The sequence below is a fragment of the Perna viridis genome, chromosome 7, assembly GCF_037379345.1.
Source record: "Perna viridis isolate PV_CMFRI_1.1 ecotype Kerala chromosome 7, ASM3737934v1, whole genome shotgun sequence".
In the NCBI taxonomy this organism is placed as follows: Eukaryota; Metazoa; Mollusca; class Bivalvia; order Mytilida; family Mytilidae; genus Perna; species Perna viridis.
The window spans coordinates 46,730,313-46,748,914 of NC_142451.1; the positions used below are offsets into that span (position 1 = coordinate 46,730,313).

General features: G+C 33.4%; 1 protein-coding gene across 4 annotated transcripts in view; it reads right to left on the reverse strand.

Moving 5' to 3' along the window:
- The window catches only part of LOC148612979 (protein unc-80 homolog), a 66,401-nt gene that overhangs the window by 16,878 nt on the left and 30,921 nt on the right, over positions 1 to 18,602 (reverse strand). For all 4 annotated transcript variants that reach the window (XM_088594924.1, XM_088594923.1, XM_088594922.1 and 1 more), the window contains 20 exons: positions 17,566 to 17,700; positions 16,696 to 16,892; positions 16,049 to 16,132; positions 15,183 to 15,251; positions 14,784 to 14,882; positions 14,417 to 14,513; positions 14,102 to 14,223; positions 13,012 to 13,089; positions 12,141 to 12,248; positions 11,425 to 11,469; positions 10,581 to 10,765; positions 9,939 to 10,068; positions 7,344 to 7,412; positions 6,622 to 6,729; positions 6,091 to 6,201; positions 5,662 to 5,819; positions 4,728 to 4,847; positions 2,293 to 2,503; positions 1,253 to 1,332; positions 277 to 400 (listed from right to left, as the gene is read on the reverse strand). In XM_088594924.1, coding sequence (XP_088451050.1) covers positions 277 to 400; positions 1,253 to 1,332; positions 2,293 to 2,503; positions 4,728 to 4,847; positions 5,662 to 5,819; positions 6,091 to 6,201; positions 6,622 to 6,729; positions 7,344 to 7,412; positions 9,939 to 10,068; positions 10,581 to 10,765; positions 11,425 to 11,469; positions 12,141 to 12,248; positions 13,012 to 13,089; positions 14,102 to 14,223; positions 14,417 to 14,513; positions 14,784 to 14,882; positions 15,183 to 15,251; positions 16,049 to 16,132; positions 16,696 to 16,892; positions 17,566 to 17,700 — 2,330 coding nt within the window. The remainder of the gene's footprint in view (positions 1 to 276; positions 401 to 1,252; positions 1,333 to 2,292; positions 2,504 to 4,727; positions 4,848 to 5,661; positions 5,820 to 6,090; positions 6,202 to 6,621; positions 6,730 to 7,343; positions 7,413 to 9,938; positions 10,069 to 10,580; positions 10,766 to 11,424; positions 11,470 to 12,140; positions 12,249 to 13,011; positions 13,090 to 14,101; positions 14,224 to 14,416; positions 14,514 to 14,783; positions 14,883 to 15,182; positions 15,252 to 16,048; positions 16,133 to 16,695; positions 16,893 to 17,565; positions 17,701 to 18,602) is intronic.

Genomic DNA, 18,602 nt, shown 5'->3' on the forward strand with positions numbered 1-18,602 from the left:
GACATACCTACACAGTAAACCTAACAACAGACATACCAACATGGTGAACCTAATAACAGACATACCTACATGGTAAACCTAACAACAGACATACCTACACAGTAAACCTAACAACAGACATACCAACATGGCGACTCCTATTTATCACCTCTACAAACATTCAATTAGTATTTAATCAATTTCATTTCTCCATAGAAACATACTTTATGAGACTTTCAATGAGAATAGAAAAAATCTTGATCTTAATTATTTTATGGCATAAAAGTTAATATTTACTCTGAGGGAGGACTTTTTGGATATTTTATTAAACAGTCTGTCAAGTCTCCTTAAGATAAGGTTCAATCCCGGTCTCACTGCTTCTTGTTTCCAGTCTGTTATAGGTAACACATCCAACATATACCTGAAAGGTAAATAATCCTGGGTTGTTATTTTTGCTGTGATACATGTTTGATATCCAACCTTTGCATTAAGTTATTTTGGAATCCATTCAGAGGTTTAGTAGGTGTTGCATTTTTATAAGGCACACCGATGGACAGACATATCCACACGGTGACTCCTAGGTATCCATGTTAGAAAGTACAGAATACAGTGTCAAAACACAACCACTTTTAGACATTCTTAGATTCAACATTCAAGTCTGATTTAGACAGATAATATGTTCACAGATCTACTAAAGAACTTAATAAAGTCATTCCTCTAAATTTGAAATTAAGTGTCAGTGCCAATAAGAATCAGGCAGTAGGTGAAATATGGTATGAAAAAACCCCATAATTTTGACAGTGTCATTTGACTATTAGCACCATCAGAATCAAGGAAAACAGACAAGATTTTCCATATCATGCTAGACCACTGATTTATAATTTCATTGAAATGCACTGAAAATGAACATTTCAAGGGCAGATAACTCTGTCAAAAGACTAAATAATGGTCTTTTCAAATACAGAAAGCATCCTTGAGTGAAATTATGATGTCAGATTGACATGCATGTTTCTGATTTTTCTCATTTCGCTTGATTCTAGCAAACATTTACACTTAAAAACAGGGAAATCATAAAAAAGTGGGATGGTCTTCAGATAAACTTTACAAAACATTATAAAAATCTTGTAAGGCATTCCATAGTAACTGCATGACATGTGGTAATCCACAACACCCTTACCATAATAGATACATACCTCTGTAATCCACAACACACCTACCAAAATAGATACGTATGTCTGTAATCCACAACACCCTTAGCATAATAGATACGTACCTCTGCAATCCACAACATCCTAGAGTGGCTGCATCATACGGTGCCAGCTTCAGTAATGTGTGGGCAATCTCTGCTAGTCTCTACAAATAAAAGAAAAATGTAAAAAATCAACAGCAAATAAGTATTAGAAAGATCCATTAAGAAAGAATATTTTTGGGCATGACTTTTAAATTGGCAGTATCACAAAATTCAAGCCCATAAAACACTAAAGCTTCTTTCCTTGTATAACACGACAAAACTTCTAAGTGTGAATATTACTTATCCCTTAGAACGTGTACAGCATACTGAAGTTCTATGATTGGTAGTTTTGCTTTGTTGCTTGTTACAGTTTTTGTAATGTACCATCAATAAATGTAGATCGTACCCAATACTTTTAGTGGATAGATTTTCTTAATTTTTCTTGAAGATGACCTTGAACAAACATTACTGTAAAATTTTAAAATAAAAATATATAGGTCCTGGAACTTAATTTCAAGATAATTGAGCCTAATTATAGGCTATTTTTTACAACATTTTATACAGATTCTGTAAGAAATTTTTCAATTTCACTATTAAAAAACTGGTAGATAAAATTTCTTAAAAATTCGTATAAAGAACACTTATCTGACATTATCTCAAATTTAAAAAGAAAATTGGGGGATACCAAGCTTTTTTTCTAATAAAATTATAAAAAAAAAACCAAATATTTCCATTATACCTCTATAGAGCATTTTCCCACCAATATCTCCCCCTTGAATGAGGCTTTATAAAATTCACCATACAAAAATCCATTGAATAATTTAAGGACAATTTGTTTGAATCTTTTCAAACACTATTTCCTCATTGAAAATACATACTTCAGTATAATTTTGCAAGTTGACGGAATATAATGTCCTGTGTAATAGATTAGATCTACCTTAAAGGTCAGTTGTTACTACTGTAACTTCCAATGAAGAATTCAAACTGATTTCAGACATGAATGCATTTAATGATACCAGCATTTGAAATATGAAAAAAAATTGACGACAATTCAATTAGGATAACTGTAATTTCATACTTACATTATGTGACTTGAAATCGAGGAGATCTGGAGGTCTAAAGGTAGGATCACCAACCATTCTCCGTAATTCCTTCAGTCTATTCTGACAGGCAGAGTAAAACCCTGATATGACACTCAATAAAATGTCCCTTGGTTTACGGAAATCATTCTTCATACTGGTGTCATCAAAGTCATGAACATAGGTCTTCTTCCTACCTTCCTCCATGTGCCGACTAAAAAAATTGAAAGTTAATTTATGTTATTATTATGGCTAGCCATCTTTTTTTGTTTTGTTTCTGTACAGCTAGGATTTTATAATCCTCCCACAACCACAATCTAACCAGGGTGCTGTTCTTCCCACAACCACAACCTGACTGGGCTGTTGTTCCTCCCACAACTACAACCTGACTGAGGTGTTGCTCTTCCCACAACTACAATCAGACTGGGGTGTTGTTCTTCTCACAACCACAATCTGACTAGGGTATTGGGAGGTGATCTCCCACAACCACAACCTGACTGGGGTGTTGTTCCTCCCACAACCACAACCTGCTAGGGTGTGGTTTGTACCACAACCACAATATGACTGAGGTGTTGGGAGGTGACCTCCCACAACCACAATCTGACTGGGGTGTTGTTCCTTCAACAATCACAATCTGACTGGGATGTTGTTCCTCTCACAACCACAACCTGACTGGGGTGTTGTTCCTCCCACAACTACAACCTGACTGGGGTGTTCTTCCTCTCATAACCACAACCTGACTGGGTTGTTGTTCCTCCCACAACTATAACCTGACTGAGGTGTTGTTCTTCCCACAACTACAACCAGACTGGTGTGTTGTTCCTCCCACAACCACAACCTGACTAGGGTGTTGTTCCTCCCACAAATACAATCTGACTGGGGTGTTCTTCCTCTCACAACCACAACCTGACTGGGTTGTTGTTCCTCCCACAACCACAACCTGACTGGGTTGTTGTTCTTCCCACAACTACAACCAGACTGGGGTGTTGTTCCTCCCACAACAACAACCTGACTGGTGTGTTGTTCCTCCCACAACTACAATCTGACTGAGGTGTTGTTCCTCCCACAACTACAACCAGACTTGGGTGTTGTTCTTCCCACAACCACAACCTGACTGAGGTGTTGTTCCTCCCACAACCACAATCTGACTTGGGTGTTGTTCCTCCCACAACCACAATCTTACTGAGGTGTTGGGAGGTGACCTCCCACAACCACAATCTGACTGGGGTGTTGTTCCTTCAACAATCACAATCTGACTGGGATGTTGTTCCTCTCACAACCACAATCTGACTGGGTTGTTGTTCCTCCCACAACTACAATCTGACTGGGTTGTTGTTCCTCCTACAACTACAACCTGACTGGGGTGTTCTTCCTCTCATAACCACAACCTGACTGGGTTGTTGTTCCTCCCACAACTATAACCTGACTGAGGTGTTGTTCTTCCCACAACTACAACCAGACTGGTGTGTTGTTCCTCCCACAACCACAACCTGACTAGGGTGTTGTTCCTCCCACAAATACAATCTGACTGGGGTGTTCTTCCTCTCACAACCACAACCTGACTGGGTTGTTGTTCCTCCCACAACCACAACCTGACTGGGTTGTTGTTCTTCCCACAACTACAACCAGACTGGGGTGTTGTTCCTCCCACAACAACAACCTGACTGGTGTGTTGTTCCTCCCACAACTACAATCTGACTGAGGTGTTGTTCCTCCCACAACTACAACCAGACTTGGGTGTTGTTCTTCCCACAACCACAACCTGACTGAGGTGTTGTTCCTCCCACAACCACAATCTGACTTGGGTGTTGTTCCTCCCACAACCACAATCTTACTGGGGTGTTGGGAGATGACCTCTCACAACCACAACCTGACTGGGTTGTTGTTCCTCCCACAACTACAACCTGACTGAGGTGTTGTTCTTCCCACAACTACAACCTGACTGGGGTGTTGTTCCTCCTATAACCACAATCCTACTAGGGTGTTGGGAGACGACCTCCCACAAACACAACCTGACTGGGGTTTTGAAAATGACATGTCACATAAAACACAATACATTACACTTCAATTGATGAAAAATAATGACACAATGTAATAATAAAAAAAGTGTAAAGGACTGACGGATGGATGGACACAGACGATGTGATGAGTGGGGGTATAATAATAATAATAATTGAAAACAAAATGAAAACAAAATCCTAAAACATGACACCTTCAAACGCACACACACATACAAATTATCTTTCATGGTTCGCATCTTGCATATGACAACTACATTATAACTTACCCTTTCTACATAAGAGCATACAATTCACCAAGTTCAAAAACCTTTCATCATAGAACAAATCTTGAAAATTGACATAGACAAAACTTACTTGCTATACTTAGTAACTGATACTCCTCAGAGGTTTTTTGAACCCTTAGATTTTCATAATTACCTAGCATGAGAGTCCTCTCTATCGTCATAGTAACTGGTGCCTCCAAGAGGAGAATGGTTACTCTGTGCTTTGGCTGATGATTTCTCCATGTCCAATTGTCTCTGAGGCAAGCTCATATTCCTATCAATAAAACAGACATTCAGAAAAACTGACAAGTACAATCATACAGTCAAACCTGTGTACAAAGGACATCTTAGGAAAAAGACAACAACCTTTTCAGGTTTAAGATAAAGAACAGGTCCACACTACCACCAGCCCTAGATAATATAACAATTGGTTTTTCAGTTGGCTTACCAAATTTTTTGTACTTGGAACTTTTTTAGGTTTAATATAAAATGATATTACAGTGAGGGTGAGGGAAAATGACTTTATAGAGGTGAGGGATAATGACTTTAATATAGAGGTGAGGGAAAATGACTTTATAGAGGTGGGGGAAAATGACTTTATAATAGTGTTTTTGAATGTTAGGGGTGACATTTAAAGAAAGTACAACTGTACTTTGTTTTTTTTCACACTGTTATACAGCTAGAGCAGTAGCTTCCTATTAAGAGTAAAATGAGATAAGTTAACTAAACTACGTACACTAATTAAGTACTCTATAATCTAAGATGGTAGAGTGTAACCACAACAGTACCAAAGATTTTCAAGTTGATCTTGTAAGGAGGTAGACCTAGGGTAAGGGACATAACTCTTGAAATCAGTGATATGCTTGTATCATATTCAATTTCACCAAAGCCTATAAGGTTTTCATTTGAAACAGAATGAAATCAATCCAAGTTACTTCAATGCTTAGATGAGATTGATGTAAAATGGTGAATACAAATGTTCCAATGATTTTTAAGAGTTGTGTTCTTTACCCTAGGTCTACCTCCTTAAGCTGCTTATTTTGATATTTCTGTTATCATAAACAATATACAAATAATACTAAACCAACCTAGTAAAATATTCACTACAACACAATAGAGCCCTGATGGCAACTGCGACATTGTTGATAATACTGATTTCTGCTCTAGCTGCTGTAGGATTGTCTCTTTGGTTTGTGTCCTTCTTCAGATGCTCAAGATACCGAGGAATCAAAACGTCTAAGATTTTCTGAAATAAGTTTATGATCATAGTGATACAGTAAAGATATTTATTTTCATCAATTCTGTCGAGTGAACAAATTCCAGGGTACAATTTTCAGGGATTTGAAAAATGAAATGCAATTTCTAGTGTTGAAAATCAATTTTAATGGTAATTATTTCGTATTATTTATCCAATGCAAAAAAAAATATTTACCCCACAAATTATTACATTTATAGTACATCAAAAAGTGAAACAAAAAACATCTTGTTTTGTTTAAATTTCCAAAAATTAAGCTTACCAACATCTGAACACTCCTGAAGGAGTCTGGGGCATAGGCTATAACAGTGACACACATATTGACAACTTCTGTCATCTCCAATCTGTCAGAATCATTCTCATAGCAAAAATCCTGTCATAATTTGAATAACAATTACCTGTATACAAACATTCATGTGGGAGTAGGAAAAAATATGTATGTAAACAGTGATTCCTAAATGTTTCTAATGGATGGCAAATTTTGGTCTAAAAATAATGTCTAAACTAATTTCAAATACTTTGAGCCAAAACCTAGTGAAAGATACCACTACATTTTTTTCAGGGACTGGTACATGTGTACTGTAACTGGGTCATGTGAAGTTGTCCTGAGGCATTTTAACTGATGTTAAAAAACACATGTATTTACAGTTTTAGAACATAAAAAATGAAGTAATAATTAGCTAAGTAAAATATTTCCACATTATTATAGAAAAAATGCCAGAAATTCTGTTATGCTTTAAAACAAAAACTATTTCTGTAAGCACACTAAACAAATTTAATCTATAATATATACCAAAGCTCTGAGTGGTTTATCTCCTTTAATTAGATCTAAGACATTAAGACTATCAGGACATTCCTTCCCAAGGGCTAGTAATAACTGGAACAAAGCATCTGGCTGGATCTGTAATCAAAATGAAGATATTTTACTACAGTACTTACTTGATCCTATTTCCTGCACGTTATATCATAAATGAGAATAATGAATAAGTGTACAAAGGCCAATTTTAAAAGGTTAAAAAAGGAACTACATACAAATAAAATACAAATAAAAAATAAAGAATATAAAGAATATGGGCCCTATATCATAAATGGATTCCTTTGATTTATATAACATTTTTACACCTAGTTTGTGATTGGATCAGAACAAAATGAGCGGTATATTGTAATTTTTTTATTTCTAATTCCGAAAATACCCTCTAAAACAGTTGATTAATGACATTCTCACATAACTTCTTAGTACTGTATACATATTAATTTTACAGTGTTCTAATTTTCGTTATCTTCACGGTGCACAGAAAACCGTGAAAAATAGTACCCGCAAAATGGATTTGTTAACACTATATATCCCTAACCATCTTTTGATACTGGGAAAATTGATACTCACGAATATGTTCATTTAGCAAAATCAGTGAAAATTAATATGTTTACAGTAATCTGTTTAATAATAGCAAAATGAAGCTATCTGACAACAACAGTATATGTACATATGGTGAAAAGACATGAAACCATCCTTACCTTTCTACAATCCACAATACTAGATTCAGATGAAGTTTCATCCAACAGTGGCACAATACTACCAAACATCTGTAAATAAACAAAGGGATGTATATGTCATCATCACTAAAGTGTAAGTGTTTGTAAGAATCAGGCAAAATGGGAAAAATCAGAAACATGCATGTTAAAACCCCCACTCAAGGAAGCTTTCCCTATTTAATCAAAGTGCTGTTAGCACTGGAGGTTTTTGATTCTTGTGAACTTGTAGCATGAACAAAATTTCAAAGATTACCTGATGTAAAATAAATCTGTGATCATACATTTGTATTTTACATATTATAAAGAACTGCTTTTTTTGTACATTTACATTCAAAAGCTATATTAGCAGAGTATTCATCCTGCATTGTAATGATACTAAAATAAAACTAATTTCAGCTTAAGAAAATAATATCCTTGATGAACAGAAGATTTTAAAAAACTAGATACTTTTATAAATTTGAATTTTCCCGCCCATACTATTAAAATCACTGCTCCTCACTTCCTGTTTATTAATGGTAAAATATTAATGATAGGATGGAAAATTTATCAGTTTAGTGTGTTAAATGGAACATTCTTAACACATTTTATCCTTCTTTATACATTACTGGAAGAACTTAATTCCCTGAATGCAAATTTATTACTAAATATCTTCCAAGGCTGAAAAAGAGACCCTCATATCTTCAGTTAATATGCAGACTAGAACTTAATTTTATTTGCAGAAATAATAGAATATTTTTAGCAGAATGAATACAAGAAACATATTTATTGGTAATAAAAGAGGTAATGAATGATATTTATAAAAGGAATACATTTGGACTATATTTTTGGGTAGTATTCAGAAATAGTAGGGAAGTTTCAGTGATGAACCAGCAACATAAGGTATTTTGATTCTGAATGATCAAAAACAAAAACAAAACAAAAATATTATCTGATCTCTGCATCATTGGATTTGCTCAGAATTTTTTCTATAGAATCTTAGAACAAGAGGCTCCCAGGAGCCTGAATCTCTCACCTTCTTGAATTTTGCCTCTTAAAGGCAATAAATTGAACAAGAAGTTGTCCAACAATTTTGACTAAAGAAGTCTTTAGAAGGACTATCACAAGATCTTTTCAACAATTGAAAGTTTCATTTAATCTATCATAGTTTTCAAGATATTGACTAAAAACTATAAAAAAAAGTCATTTTTCCCCTTTCAAGGGCAATAACTCTTACAAGGAGTCTGAAGACTTTTGTAGTCCTAATAATATGGATTATTTCAGCTATTGAAAGAATTTGGATAAACCTAACGGTTTAGGAGATATATGCAAAAAACTACTGCCTGACCTGTATGTTCTATTTTTAGTAACGGTGGCAATGTTTTTTGACGAATCAACAATCCACACACCAGTTCTATGCAGGATACCCCAAGAAACATTCATACCAAGTTTGGTTTCAATTGGTCAAGTAGTGTTAGAGGAGAAGATTTTGGATAGAAATAACATTAAAAATAGCAAAAATCGTTCAAAAAGGGCAATAACTCCAACATGGCTAAACGGATTAAAACCAAAATTTGACCAGAGATAGATCTCATCATACTGAACACTTGTACCCTGTCAGAATTCAGCTAGACCTAACAATTTTGGAGATATATGCAAAAAACTACTGTCTAACCACTATGTTCTATTTTTAGTAATGGCTGCCATGTTTTTTGACGAATCAAAAATCCCCACAAAAGTTCTATGCAGGATACCTCAAGGAACATTCATACGAAGTTTGGTTCTAATTAGTCAAGTAGTTTCAGAGGAGAAGAGTTTTGTATAATTGTTAACGACGATGACGGACGATGACGACAACGGATGCCAAGTGATGGCAATAGCTCACATGGCCTTTGGCGAGGTGAGCTAAAAACAAGATTTTTTACAGAGTTATCTGCTCTTGAAATGTTCATTTTCAGTACTTTTCATTGATATTGTAACTCAATGGTCCAGTATGATATAGAAAATCTTGTCTGTTTTCCTTGATTCTGATGGTGCAAATAGTCAAATTTTACTATCAAAATGATGGGTTTTGTCTTACCATGTTTCACCTACTGCCTGATTCTTACAGGGACATCTTGTCAAATGCAACAATTAAAGAACATAAAGGACTACAACAAGATGGTACATCATGCTAAGAATATTCAATTCAACCCTTTCTGTCAAACCTGGGAAGAAGAGACATTCACTCCAGCAGAGGCTAAGAAATTTGTTGCATAAAAATGTAATAGAGGGACAAACGGATGAATGGAGTGACAAGGTGAGCAAATGAACCTGAAAAAGGGGAGACACTGTACAAGTCATCATGCAAGAGTAATATACCAAGTATCTAAGTATCCCTCTAACAGAACCTGAGAAATATGTTGCATAAATGTGCAATAGATGGACAGATAAACATTGTGATTGCAATATAAATCCCACTCTAATAAAAGGGGGTATAATTAATAGCTTATTATTAATCTTATACTGTCGAATAAATCTGTTACTACATTCTATTTACTGACTTTTTTTTACATTTACATGTAACAACTAACCTGTAGAACGATACATGTAATAACTAACCTGCAAAATGAATGGTTTCCTGTGTAAGATGTAGAATGTCTTACATACAAACTGTATAGCAGAACACAATACAGGGTTTGGTTGGTTGTTACTGAATGTCTTCAACAGTGTTGGCATTACATAGCTAAATCTGTAATGTCATGTTATCAACTTGATCATACTACAATCATTGATGTAAGAAAGTACTCTTAAAATATATGGCCTTGTATATAATGCTCTAAATTTACTATCAAAAGACAAGTTTCCTCAACTTTCATTTTAGTTCAATGCCTTCACAATTCTACTGCTCTAATTAATGTAGATAATTTTGATTTCAAATCCTTTATCAACTGCTGTGATAGGTGTACCAACTAGGGATGATTTTATGAGGTCATCAAACAAAATGGAAATTGGTAAAATCAGAAACAAATAAACAAAAAAAAAGAATCGTAACGGTAAAATCTGGATTTCAATCAGCGGAATTCCACAAAAAAAAAAATGGAAAAAATCATCCCTGACCAACTAGGCAAAAGAAAAAAATGCATGTTTGCTTTTCTCTTCAGTTTTAGTTTAATGTCATCACTTTTTCTTCTCTTTTTTATTATTTACAAGTTACCGTCTCATATCAGAACATGGTTATTCTGACGTAGATTTTCTACTTACCCATTCATGGAGAAGATATACTTGAAGTGTATACATGTATTAATAAGGGAGGTCATACAGAATCTTAACATTGCTGAGTCCTCGCAGTGAAGTATGACACAACCATTGATGACGTTAAGAAACAGTTGTAGATCCTGAGTCCAGGCAAATGTACTGGTCATAGATGTAAACATTGTTGTCATCAACTGTAGATATAGAATAAAAAAAGCCTTCATGAGCATGCTCACATACTCTTACTTTCATATCAGACATTCAGTCTCCAAAAATGGTCCCTCCCAAAGGATTTCTATGAAAATCAATCACAATTCAACCTTTTATGTTTACCAACCGTTCAACAGAAATATGTAAAAAATTAAGACTGAATCCAGACAGCAACATCACGATGGAAAAAGGTCAGATACATTTAACCCCTGCAACTTTGCATTAACTGTTTTATCCCATTCAAAATGTGTACCAAAGGCAATAATTCAATGCTCTGATTAAATCTACAAATCTGCAACCTTTTAACAAATAAACCTGTATGCAACCAAGTAAAATGAGAAGAAGTCATATCAGCAACTTTATCATTTTTTCGATTGTTCCTATTGCTTGAAAATTTCTATCTCAGGACAGGCTACTGTTGATACTGAAAAATATCAGTAATTTCCAATAGCAATGTTATTTCATACTGACTGTAATATCCCCAATAAACAGAATAATGCCAGTTTTTTGACATCTGAACAGAAAATCAAATCTCATTCTATTGGGTACATTGTGATATTGTCTGTCTGGAATTGCCATTATTCTGTATTTATCAATAACTTCACTGAAGTCTTTCTAACAATACATGTTTAACAATTCTTACCTTCACCCAGGAATATTTGTGCAGTGTGTCCATTCCATATAATTCCTGAAATCATAAAAGAATTCAATATACAGATATTTCCATTACCATTACTACTAGAGAAGTAAGAAATCAATTTTGTATTTCTTTCATCAGGTATATTAAGTTTCTCAAACAAAACAAACTATGTCCTGATATCAATGCAGACTTTTATTTCGTCTAATGAATAAATCTGAAGTTGCATGCGTTGTCATTCTAAGGCATACAATGTTGTACGAGGTATACCCCAATTTATACAAGAAGATAATCTTAGACAGCAATTAAAATCTCTTACAATAAATACCTCATCTATATAAAGCCATATACAATATTTTAAATCCAGGAATGATTTTACGAGGTCAACAAACAAAGCAGAAATTGGCAAAATCAGAAGTAAATATACAGTAAAACAAGAATCGTAATGGTAAAATCCAGATTTGATATAGCAGAATTCCGCTAAAAAGTGGAAAAAATCACCCCTATGAATCAATTATCCATTAGAAGTATATATAATTGTAACAAAAAAATTGGGATAGACAGACAAGGTGGTTCCAATATGAGTGGACGTATGATAATATCCTGACTGGTTTTTATATAGGAAGTAGTTGTTCTTGTATATGAAGTTTATAGAAGAGAATTCAAAATTACCATAAACTGTGGTTTTATTTCAATAGGCAGATTATTTGATTAATACTAACCTGTCCCCAATTTCCACCATATAGACCAAACTCTGCTTCTAAAGCCTTTCTGGGGAATGATGGTAGTTTCAGGAACTCCTCGTGCAGGAAGGAGACATGGTTTTGTAGCTAGAATTCATTAAAATAGAAATATAATCCGAATAGGATTTTATACATCATGTGATACTGTCTTGGCCAGAATGTTGTTGCTAAAAAAGTATTTTCTAAAAAAAAAACTTTCATGCTTCTGACACTTCCTTATTATTTCCAAAATATATATTTCAATATCATGTAGAAAAAAAAACTGAATATCCTATTCAGCTAAAATCAAGGTGTTTCCCAGAAACAATCTGTGGATTTTATCTACACAAAAATGAAGCTCCAGCCAAAGTTATATAACCATTTAAAATTAAAAATACATATGATTTATAGAAATGACCCACTGATGTTATTCAACAGTATAATCAAAATGTCTTAGCATCATTTCTGCACAAAATTCAAGATATAATTATCAATACTGTAAAGTCTCAAAAATAAAAATTATTCAAGCTAAGCCTCATAAAATTGGATTTGTCTTAATATTTTGTGATATCAAACTTTCATAAAACACAGGTCAACATACAGACAGAAAATAGTGTACTACTGTTAAAGTAATATTGTTTGTGGTGTACCAGTTTTCGTGGTTTTTCTGGGTTAGGTAAACCATGAAATTAGGTTCCCAATGTAAAGGAAAATTCTAAATCAATTGTATGATACAGTTGTCGAATCCACAAATTCAAGAATGTACTAACTGACAATTTTCCCCTAAACCATGAATACTGGTACCCATGAATAGAACTGCTTTCACAGTATTTCTCTCTGCTACTATGAAGCAATAATAACTAGACTTTACCTGATGGGAAGGGGTACTTTTCAGTACTGCTGTTGTGAACAGAATTTTTCCTATTTCTACAAACTTAAAAGTAAAAGCCTGAAATAAAAAACATAGGGCACTGAGGAGAACAGTTTTTTTTTGTGACAAGACATTTTTCAAATGGTTTCTACATAAACAACTTGTTTTAATCATGAAGTGAGCCTAAATAAATCACATATGTAAGCTTGGCAACCACACAAGTAGCTTGTAATAGCCAATGGTTGGGAATTCTACCAAACTGAGGTTAACTGTTGATTTGTACATACATGTGTATTCACCAACATAACATAAAAATAATCCTTACCTTCCACAATTTTTTTTTTAGTTTTTAAAATTGCAATATTCCAGTGTAAAATCAAATAAACTCTAGGATTAGTTTTTAAGTAATAAAAGTGCAAACCTTTCATACTATAAATATTTCTGAATAATCATATGAAATAACATTTTTTTTGTCTACTACACAAAACAAATCATTGAAATCTGAAGTTGTTGTTAATACCCAGGCTGAAATGCCCTACCTGTTTGTCAAGCTCCTGAAATGCCCTACCTGTTTGTCAAGCTCCTGAAATGACCTACCTATTGGTCAAGCTCCTGAAATGACCTACATGTTTGTCAAGCTCCTGAAATGACATACCTGTTTGTCAACCTCCTGAAATGACCTACCTATTGGTCAAGCTCCTGAAATGACCTACCTGTTTGTCAAGCTCCTGAAATGCCCTACCTGTTTGTCAAGCTCTTGAAATGCCCTACCTGTTTGTCAAGCTCCTGAAATGCCTTATCTGTTTGTCAAGCTCCTGAAATGACCTACTTGTTTGTCAAGCTCCTGAAATGACCTACCTATTGGTCAAGCTCCTGAAATGATCTAACTGTTTGTCAAATTCCTGAAATGACCTACCTGTTTGTCAAGCTCCTGAAATGACCTACCTATTGGTCAAGCTCCTGAAATGATCTACCTATTTGTCAAGCTCCTGAAATGACCTACCTATTGGTCAAGCTCCTGAAATGATCTACCTATTTGTCAAGCTCCTGAAATGCCCTACCTGTTTGTCAAGCTCTTGAAATGCCCTACCTGTTTGTCAAGCTCCTGAAATGCTCTATCTGGGTCCATGTTAACAAGGTTTAGTTGTGGGTAAAAGTTTCTTCTGAAGAAGTAGAAGTCTCTCACATAGGAATTCAAGTTATGAATCTGATCTGAAAATAAAAATATTTCATGTTTAATGCTCTACAGCAAAGTGACACATGTATTTGTTGTTATTTTTTATGTGGAAACATCATATATTACATTTCTCACAAAACTTTAACAAAATGGGATTAAATATAGTAAAATGAACTTGATACAATTTTCATTTATATTCTGCATTAAAATCCATTTTTAAAAACGTACTAGATTTACTATCAACTAAGAAGTATGATGGGTAGTCCTCCTCTGGGATGTTAAAGAATTCTAAACTTTCCTGGAGAATCTGGGAAAACTGGGTATCCTGTAAAATGGGAATTATAGTATTTACTACATTTTTTATTATATAAATAGTCATTTAAATAAAAGAGTAAAACACCTAAACATATTTTTTTCGTAATTTTTTTTATTAAGTTTTTCTACATTATGAAAGCTTTCCATACATTCAAAATAAAAACTCCATGAAAAATACACATAAAAATTCAATTTTTTAAACTTTTAAATTGACTATAAGATCCACATTTAAATAAAAACAAACTGAAGACAGATTTGAACTTATAAATAAAGGTCAAACCTCATGTATAGGTAGTTGTGTAGGGATACCAGTCTGATCAGATCCATGGACTATAATCTTCTTAGCACTTGGTACCATGGCTGATATCAGTAAGTATGGCTGAAAAAACAATCATTTCTACCACGTGTCTATTTCTACCATGATGTGGTGGGGAACAAAAAACTTTATTATAAATGAGTTTGGAAATCTTATCCAATAAAACACTTAATATATCACTAGTTACTTTATACACAAAACAGCAAAAATTAAGCTCTTCATATGGTTACAATAAAAAATGACTTATGAAATGTATTTAACTAACTGCATGTATTTGACTTTATTTATAGAATGGCAAAATTTTTTTTTTTGATTACCTCTGGAAATGTAATGTTATGTTCACACACACATACAAACACTTACATCACATTGTTCCTTTTTGAGAGTCATCTTCAGATCTTTGAAGTAGATTCCTTCAACACTAGGTATAACCTAAAATAAAAAATTGGGATCTTCCTTAGTATAAAAATGTCATTATGTTACAGACAGATATAAGATACCAGAAATTTGCTGGTCAAGCATTTCACATGAGTGTACATTTTGTAGTCCAACAGTTTAAGTAGCATTCCAGCTAAGAATCATGCAAAATGTGATTCATGGGTAAAAAACTTATTTTTTTATAAATTTTGTTTGAATTGCAATAGTATTCATAAATAAACAATTTTTATATGACCCATGTTCTTAGGAAATCAAAATTATATAGAATGCATTGTAGATTTCAAAATTAAGGGAGACTTAAACCCAAAACAAATGGGAAGACATAAAAACTCCTGATAATTCTCACTTAAAAGGACAAATCAAGTTTACTAAAATTCAGATATCCTATCTTTTAGTACTTTTCGGTCACTTTAGACTCATATTTTTTTGGCAAGGAAATGTTGTCCACACCCAAAACACTTTGTATGTAGTGAATATATTCATTATCACATAGTTCATCATATGAGAACATTTAAAGTTGTTTCTTGGATGTGGACATAGTTTTCTGAATGTAAATTTAAAAAAAAAACATCAAAATTTACAATTATGAGCAATTTTTGTTAAATGACTTATGATTGTGACACTGTTATGATGTCATTCCAATGAACATTCTTTTTCCTAATATCTATTTATTTCATTATGTTATGAAATATTTTTATATTATTATGACTAAGTTGATATTTTTGGGCAATATTCATAGCCTAATACCACTACACCTTTGACAACAATAAATGTAAGGAGTAACTACCAACCTGCCAAATCAGTGCAAGAGCACCAGCTATTGCCTCCTGACTACCAGCGCAAGGTGTCCTCACATAAAACATAACATACCCTATCTACAACAGATGAATAACACTTTACAATTACATAGACCAGGTGGTGTGACAACTAAAACATAAAACTGAAGTAAGAATTTTTTTTATTTCTGATGGTTTCCTTGCTTCCTTACTGACTTATACATCTGTTGATTCACTAACTTTTTTTTTATATTTTTTTATTTTTTGTTGTTGAAAGAGAGAGGGTGTTATTATTCCCATGCATATGAGATGTGTCATGTGGTTGCAGGACAAAAAATAATCAAATGGAGTATTACATGTTACTTTAGTTTGTACACAATGAAATCTATCTAATTTGAACCCTGAATAAAAATAGAAAAAAGTCAAAACTAAACATGTCTAAAGTCCTTCTTTGTTAATTAAAATTGTAAAGCAAATACATTGTCTTAGGCATTCCAGGATATATTCACAATCTGTAGAGCGTAATTTACAATTAAAATTCGTAGAAACCATGGAGAATCCGTATAAGTAAACACGTCAGTAAAAACGTTGGGTTAAAAAAAGTTTCTCTGTTTTTATTTAATAATATTTTTTATTTTTTTTTTGTTATTATGTACACCTACCAGGTAATTAAATAATGAATGGGCCATCTGAGCAGGTAAATCCTGGAAATGTAGAAGTATCTTCCGTAACAAGAACAGTAACTCTTCCACTTTGTCCATCTTATCCTTAACAGTCAGCTTCTCTAAGAAATGACGGAGAAACAGAACTGGGTCATCTACCAATGCATTCCAAATTACTTTCTCTGATACTTCTGACACTGAAAGTAAAGATAAAGATACAATGTATTGCGTGCTGATGGACAGATTAAGCATGGTAATGTAAAATAATAGCAGGTTCTGACTTAGATAAACTACAAGAAGTCTTGCCAGGCATCATTACTTAATATTCTGTGCTACTAAAATGAAAAAAAAAATCATCTAATTCATGAAATTTAAATTAAACAACATATGTTACTTGTTACTGCAAAAGGTGATTCTAACATACCACCCACTCTTTTTGTGGGGGTATAATATTGGGAGGTAATAAACAGCTATTATAGAGTATATTTCGTAATGAACCAAGTATTAACTATAATGAACCAGATCACATCTGCACAGGAAAAACTGTAACATATGTTTTCATATGTTTTGAAATATACAGTGTTTATGACCGAAATTGAAATATATGGCTCTGTGCCTATAAAATAAACAGTTTTTTCCCCATAATTATAAAACTATACTCATTTAATGTATAAAGGCCAATGGAAGACATATTTCTCTTATCATTTATATTTACTTATTTTTCAGGAATTTATTTGTTTGTCAAAAACATGTTTTTCATGGCACCCTAAACAAATGAAAAAACATATTAGAAACCTACATTTTTCAAGTGTTTTTCAAACATATGAAAAACGTATGTCACAATTTTTTCCTGTGTAAACCATATCAAACCTGCTATTCCTTCACTGTTCACATCTCCATCATCTAACATATGAATTATAGGTAATACACAAGCACAGATGCATGATGGGAAGAATGACTGAGCCATCTGCATGTGGTGCACATGTTCAGTTTTATCTTCTTCACCTACAAATAGAAGCAGTAACAAACCCATATCTAGTTATTGGAAAAAAATACTGAATTATCATTAATTAAAAGATGTCCACCAATACCCATATTACCATGCATGTAATGTGCAAAATGCCAATCTGAATTTAATTTATTCTATTAAAAGATAACCCAATCATTTCAGGGGAAGACTATTTAATTAATCCATTGGACTATACTATTTTCTTGTCTTTAGGAATTAATTTTTGGGAAAGGATTACAAATTTAAATTTGAATTTACTGATACATGCTTTCACTATTTCAAACATTGCTATGCAGTATCTCCCTCTTCAAATGTCTCGAAGTTGACATGTATGATAATTTCTCTGTTGTCTATACATAATTGGTTGAGTAGCAGAGACTACCAAATTTAAGAAGTTACTGGTATGACTAAAGTCCAGCACACTTCAAATGGACTGAAGAGATACCATAAATCAGGTTTATTTCCGCTTTCTTTGCTGTAATTTGTTTTTAGTCCTTCTCTGACCTGATTAATGTATTTGATAATTCTGAGAAATGTTTAAATAATATAAAAATAGAAGATGTTGTATGATTGCCAATGAGACAGTCACCCACCAAATGCCAAACAATGAACAATTAAAATTCTGCATGCCACCACATGGTCTTCAATGATGGGCAAAATCTAAATAATAAAGCAAGAAAAGGCCCCAAAATGAATGATGTGAATAAAAAAGATTTCAGAATGCCTACAAAACAGTAAGCAAATATTTGACACATAGGAAAAAATTTCCAATTTATTGTAGCAGTAGTTATTATAAATGACTAATTTTAACATCAATGATAATCAAAATATAAGCACTTTATTTCACTGTTTTTTTTTTTCTGAACAGGTTCTGCTTTACCACCAATTACAAATCTTT